Here is a 6,339-nt window from a genome sequence, read left to right on the forward strand (position 1 = left end):
AGAGTAGACTACAATGCCGGCTGTTCTGACTCACAGTCTGTAAGTACGTTTTCATATTTAAAGAATTTGCCACTGATGATTCAAACGCGAGTTTTGAGCAGTGTAGAGTAGTGCTTGTTGTTTGTCATTTCTCCGATCACAAATGCAGACATGGTTTTATGTTTAAGCGACGCGATGCAATGCAACGTGTAAAAAGACAGTATAAGTCATTATAATCTGTAATTATTTCCCCACTGGATGCAACAAATGCCTAGTTTGTAATGGGTTTTAATGGCTTTGACTCGCCGCTCCGGGACACGGCATCACAATATGGTAAGGGGCGTAACATTTCCGTCACACGCTTGAGGTATTCGGCCAATCACAACGCACTGGATAGCTGACCAATCAGAGCACATCTCGCTTTTCAGACCGATAAGATTTGTAAAAATCGACGTGTTTCAGAAAGGCAGGGCATAGAGGAGAAACAATAATGTACAGTATGTGGAAAATAATGTGGTTTTTTTAACCTTGAACCGCATAAACACATTTCATTACACCAAATACACAAAATAATGTTCTTTTTAGCAACATCATATGACCCCTTTAAGAAATGTGCATTGTGCACAAGTAGTCCAAATAAAGTTTAATTATAATTTTTATATCAGTAAGTCTCAAGCTATACGTCAGTAAATATGTTAATATATTTGAACTATACTTGGTATGAAATAAATGTATTTTAAATATATTACTTTTTAACTAGGTGTTATTAGTATACTTAGTATATTCTATATATTTGGACAGCTACTCAGCAAGTGAATCAACAAATACAGCTATCAAGAACATGAATTAATTTTAAATAGGTGAGTTCATTTACACAAACATTTCTAGAGGTGAAACTGCAGTGTTTCATTAAAACCAAATACCCATTTGAAAGTTGTTTGAATTTTATGCTCATTATACCAAAGATGAAAACTAAAGCAGTTGCAGAAATTTAGATTTACCTGTCTTTGCTATCAAAGGCCCTCAAATTCAAAGCGATTGTTGGTGTGTCTGCTTGTCAGTCTTGTCGTTGTGTTGTGCATGTGTGGGTTTGATTGAATTCACATTCAGTGAGGCGGCGTTATATTTCTGCTCGCTGAGGGCCGTCTATCAGAGCTGTTTAATCTTAGTAATTACCGTGCTGAAATATGAAGCCGTTTCAACAGCCTCTTCTCCACCATGCACACACTTCACAGGTAAAAACCTCCTCTAATACCACCAAAATGTTATTAAGTGGCTCTGACCTCCTGTCCCGCTTTCATGGGTGACAGCCAAATAGCCCCTGTGTTTGCAATAACAGCGAGGTCTTCACTTCAACTGATCTCTTCCTGTCAACAGGACCTTAATCAGGCAGGATGGAAACACTAATGAAATCATGGGATCCTCTTGAGACTGTGGAAACTCCTCCATCAGCCCTGCCACTGTTAGCCACGCTGTAATTGAAACAAATGTGCCAATTAGGCCATTCATTTCTCACATCGTCTGCCACACATTTACCAAGCTAATTTGTATTTGTCCCCTACTTTTCCTCCTCTTACTCCCTCTCTACTTCTATCATGTTTTTCCCCCTTCGTTCTCTCTTTCTCCCTCTCCTCTTCATGACTGTGCTCTGCATCTTTCAAAGGCTGAGGGGAAGTGGTGCTCAAGAATGCAGAGCATGGCAAATGCCTCAACAGAGAGGTCTGCTTTCACTGTGTGCTAATTGCCTATTTCAACTCCCAAGTTTCCCTGAAAACTTGAGTAAATACATTAGAGGAGAAGTGTGCTCTTCACTTCCATACACAAGTAGTATTACTCCCTTGCATAGCTGGTTTAACCTGGTTGTCCAGCTGTATTCACAGTCTGACTAACTGTAAAGTGCTTCAAATCCCTCTTAAACTAGCAAAAATATACCAGGCTAATAAGACTGTCCAGGTCTTTTTTTTTTTTATAAAGTAATAGTGTTAAAAACAAATGGCAGCTGTTGTTGCCAAAACTTAACCGAAAAAAAATAAAATAAAAAAATACTGTAGCAACATTAAGTTTTACAGATTAAACATTTTACATAAAAAAAAACATATTTCTTTAACTGAGATGATAGTGTACCAAAATACTAAAATCTGTTTTTTCTCTTTATAATTTGTTGACAACCACATGAAAAAAACAGGCGATTAAGGAAGTGTCAGATGGTAAATTAAAACTTATCACAAGTATAGCTTTTCCACAAGCTAAGATTGCCTATTTCAACTCCCAAGTTTCCCTGAAAACTTGAGTAAATACATTAGAGGAGAAGTGTGCTCTTCACTTCCATACACAAGTAGTATTACTCCCTTGCATAGCTGGTTTAACCTGGTTGTCCAGCTGTATTCACAGTCTGACTAACTGTAAAGTGCTTCAAATCCCTCTTAAACTAGCAAAAATATACCAGGCTAATAAGACTGTCCAGGTCTTTTTTTTTTTATAAAGTAATAGTGTTAAAAACAAATGGCAGCTGTTGTTGCCAAAACTTAACCGAAAAAAAAATAAAATAAAAAAATACTGTAGCAACATTAAGTTTTACAGATTAAACATTTTACATAAAGAAAAAACATATTTCTTTAACTGAGATGATAGTGTACCAAAATACTAAAATCTGTTTTTTCTCTTTATAATTTGTTGACAACCACATGAAAAAAACAGGCGATTAAGGAAGTGTCAGATGGTAAATTAAAACTTATCACAAGTATAGCTTTTCCACAAGCTAAGGTAAATACTAAAATATGGAAGGTGCATGTTGTCATAGACACAAATAATGCAATAAACATTCATTTAACAACATAAGATGTAACATAAAACCCTAATGTACAAATTAATTTGATTTAAAAAAAAAAGTTAAGAAACATAATTTCCATGAACCCCCCCCCCATCAAATATGAAAAATCTGGGAATGTCAATTTACAGTTTTTCACTGTTTTTTTCTTTTCCACTTCCAAAATATATACATTTAACAGTATTTTGATGTAAAATTATATGAAATGTCCCATTATATCTATTAGTTTTTCTCTGTATAGAGTACGGGAAACATTAAAACCTTTTTTTTTTTTTACCTTAGCATTTATAGTCTTTTACCATTAAATTTAGAATCATTTTTTATCGTTTACCATTTGACTTCACTGACTGTATTTTTACAGCTTTATAGTGCAGCATCACAAACTTAATCACTCTAATTATGCATCTGGGTTAGTCATATGGTTCACAAAATAATTAAAGCATGTTATGAGCTATGAACATAAGGGCTAATGTAATTCTGAGAAATAATCTGTGAATAGAGCAAAGTTTAAAGTGCTGTGATAAAAGTAGAGGAAGAGAGGGCAAAGCTACTGCTCAGTATAAATGTGACCATAATTTCATATTTTAGTAACCATGTTCTTTTGAAAGCACTAACCAAATCAGATAGTTGGATTTAAGATGGGGGAAAAAACAGTCTTCTTCAAATGGTGCCCTCAACCCTTGTGTTTCTTCCAAGGTTATGAAGTAATGAATTACAACTAATCACATTACTGTAATTAAGTATGTTAGTTGTACTTCAAGTTTTTCAAAAAGGGTGTACTTTGACTTGAGTATGTCTTAATGGTACTTTTATCATGCCATTTTCCTTCCATCTGTGTTTGTTACTTCCCTGTCAGTGTTGCCAGATCTCACTAAAATAATAAGTATCAGGTCTGACAAAAAGGCCAAAAATAAACAACTGTTTTCATTGTTGTGTGGGATAGGAGCTATTTCTTCTTTAAATAAGCACAGTGTGCAGTACAGTGTCAGAGACGAACGGTCATAATTATTTGAAATCTTATTTTAAACGATGCCTTCAATAACAGTTTATTTTATTCAAACTGAGTGTAGAAACTGGTATCTCTTTTGCTATTTACAGCTTTGGTAAATAAATGCTTCTCTTTTTATCAGGTGGAGTGGTTGAAAAATGAAGATTTGGTTCGCTCCCTTGGAGACGATAACATTGACACTCGTGCTGACCACAATCTGATCATCAATGAAGCAAGACTCTCTGACTCCGGCAACTACACCTGCCTCGCCAGTAACGTAGTCGCAAAAAGACGCAGTGCTACAGCTACTGTAGTTGTGTTTGGTAAGATGACACTGATTTGCTTCATTGTCTCCTCATGTTTGCTAAAATATTGACATTGACATTGATCGATCATTCAAATCAGACAGAAGGTGAAGATTGTGAAGACTGATAGGTAAGTGTGGGAAGTTTAAATTTGAAGGAATTTATGTTAGTTTATACAGTTTATTGTACAAGTAGTTAACAGCCGTTCTAAACTAGTACTGCCTTCAATTATTGTAGCACACACACACACACACACACACATACAGACAGTAGCTCGCACATCACAAATCACACACACACAGAAACAAAAGCTTATTGTCAATGCTGTCCTGTGATTTATCAATAAAGTTGCTTAGATACAGAAAAGTTTTAGCCAGACAGAAGGTGAAGATTGTGAAGACTGATAGGTAAGTGTGGGAAGTTTAAATTTGAAGGAATTTATGTTAGTTTATACAGTTTATTGTACAAGTAGTTAACAGCCGTTCTAAACTAGTACTGCCTTCAATTATTGTAGCACACACACACACACACACACATACAGACAGTAGCTCGCACATCACAAATCACACACACACAGAAACAAAAGCTTATTGTCAATGCTGTCCTGTGATTTATCAATAAAGTTGCTTAGATACAGAAAAGTTTTAGTGAAAATTTTATTTTGTTTTGAAGAAATTAAAACCCAGTGCTTCACTAGTAGACAGACGTTGCACAGACAGGCAGGACTAATTGACACGCAATCACGCTCTCACAAATGCATTCAAATAAATGTAATCTTACTGTGCTGCTCTATCGGTATCTGATTTAATGACTGATAAAATAACTGATGAAAATGTACTGTTGTTTTCTTCCAAACAAAATTTGCGCTGCAAAAAGCAACAATGACAGATTTGTTTTAATGCTGATAACCTAAGCATGGCAAATTGTTTAATGCACACCTACTTGAAGAAAATAAAATAACACAACATTATTTTATTTTTGTTTTTATCTTCTCAAATCTGCTATAACTGTTATAATCAAAGAAAAAATCTTGACCAAGGGTGCATTAGGTACTCACAGGCGTCAATCATGCAAATTTGCGCTGCAAAAAGCAACAATGACAGATTTGTTTTAATGCTGATAACCTAAGCATGGCAAATTGTTTAATGCACACCTACTTGAAGAAAATAAAATAACACAACATTATTTTATTTTTGTTTTTGTCTTCTCAAATCTGCTATAACTGTTATAATCAAAGAAAAAATCTTGACCAAGGGTGCATAAGGTACTCACAGGCGTAACTATGGGTGCTAAGGGACACTTTGGGAAATGCCATCAGCATGACCGGTTTCTGAAGCACATGTGAAAACACTCCAATCCCGTTGGCCCGCTCAGCCTGTGACGTCATTAGCGGAGCGCTGGAGTATAAAAGGGTGCCTGTAATGCATGTCATCAACTTATTTTGTCTTCAGGAGCCGTTTGTTTGCGCATGTGTAGGAAACACTCTGCAAAACATTTCAGTTAGTGCGTGCCTCCGTTTGAGGACCTGACAACATGCATGATTGATGCGTTTTGTGTATGAGTGAGGAAGGAGCGTGTACGTTCAGTTCTCAAGGGAATTGAATAATAAGCGTGAATGTGTGTTTGACTCAGGAGAGGCTAAATGCACACTGTGTGATGCGATCATGCTTAAAAATGCCTTGTATGCTTGATTCTCTTTTGAGGAATGAGAATTGAGCACCTACCACCAGTGGCTGTCGAGGCAGGCAGACCGATCACAGGGATTGTAGGTGGGGCATGGAAGGAATCCGACAGGAAGTGATTTCCCTTTAAGGAGTTCCTTTCTTTCTGTTCTCTCCTGAGAGACATTAATCAGCATTCGCACGAGCATGTCCGGGTTTCGATTATGGTGTTGCTTGAACTAGGCACGCTTAGCTCTTGAAGGGATTTAAATGTGTGTTGTTTAATGCGGTCACAATAATTGGTTCCACCCAGGCTTGACTCTCTCTCAAGGGATGAGAGTTGAGCTCCAACACTCCACGGTTCGGTTCCCGCGACCGCCATTGTGGTGAGGCGGGATCGAGCATGTGGGTTGTAGGTAGGGCTGTGACGGTGGCAGATTTTTACCACCACGGTGGTAATGGACCAACTACCGCCAGTGGCGCGGTGTTGATATAAATATATATATATAGGCCTATTTATAATTCATATTCTGTGGTTCGCTGGAGTCCCAAAGCTTTAGAAATGGCTTTATAACCTTT

The 6,339-nt window shown here is 36.8% G+C and overlaps 1 protein-coding gene across 1 annotated transcript in view; it reads left to right on the top strand.

Annotated features, from left to right (window-relative positions):
- Positions 1 to 5,900, top strand: part of LOC107592383 (netrin receptor UNC5D-like) — a 144,931-nt gene extending 139,031 nt beyond the window's left edge. The window contains exons 5-6 of the mRNA XM_016281879.1: positions 3,937 to 4,117; positions 5,803 to 5,900. Coding sequence (XP_016137365.1) covers positions 3,937 to 4,117; positions 5,803 to 5,900 — 279 coding nt within the window. The remainder of the gene's footprint in view (positions 1 to 3,936; positions 4,118 to 5,802) is intronic.
- The last annotated feature ends 439 nt before the right edge of the window (positions 5,901 to 6,339 follow it).

The sequence above is a fragment of the Sinocyclocheilus grahami genome, unplaced genomic scaffold (assembly GCF_001515645.1).
Source record: "Sinocyclocheilus grahami isolate Dianchi unplaced genomic scaffold, SAMN03320097.WGS_v1.1 scaffold152.1, whole genome shotgun sequence".
In the NCBI taxonomy this organism is placed as follows: domain Eukaryota; kingdom Metazoa; phylum Chordata; class Actinopteri; order Cypriniformes; family Cyprinidae; genus Sinocyclocheilus; species Sinocyclocheilus grahami.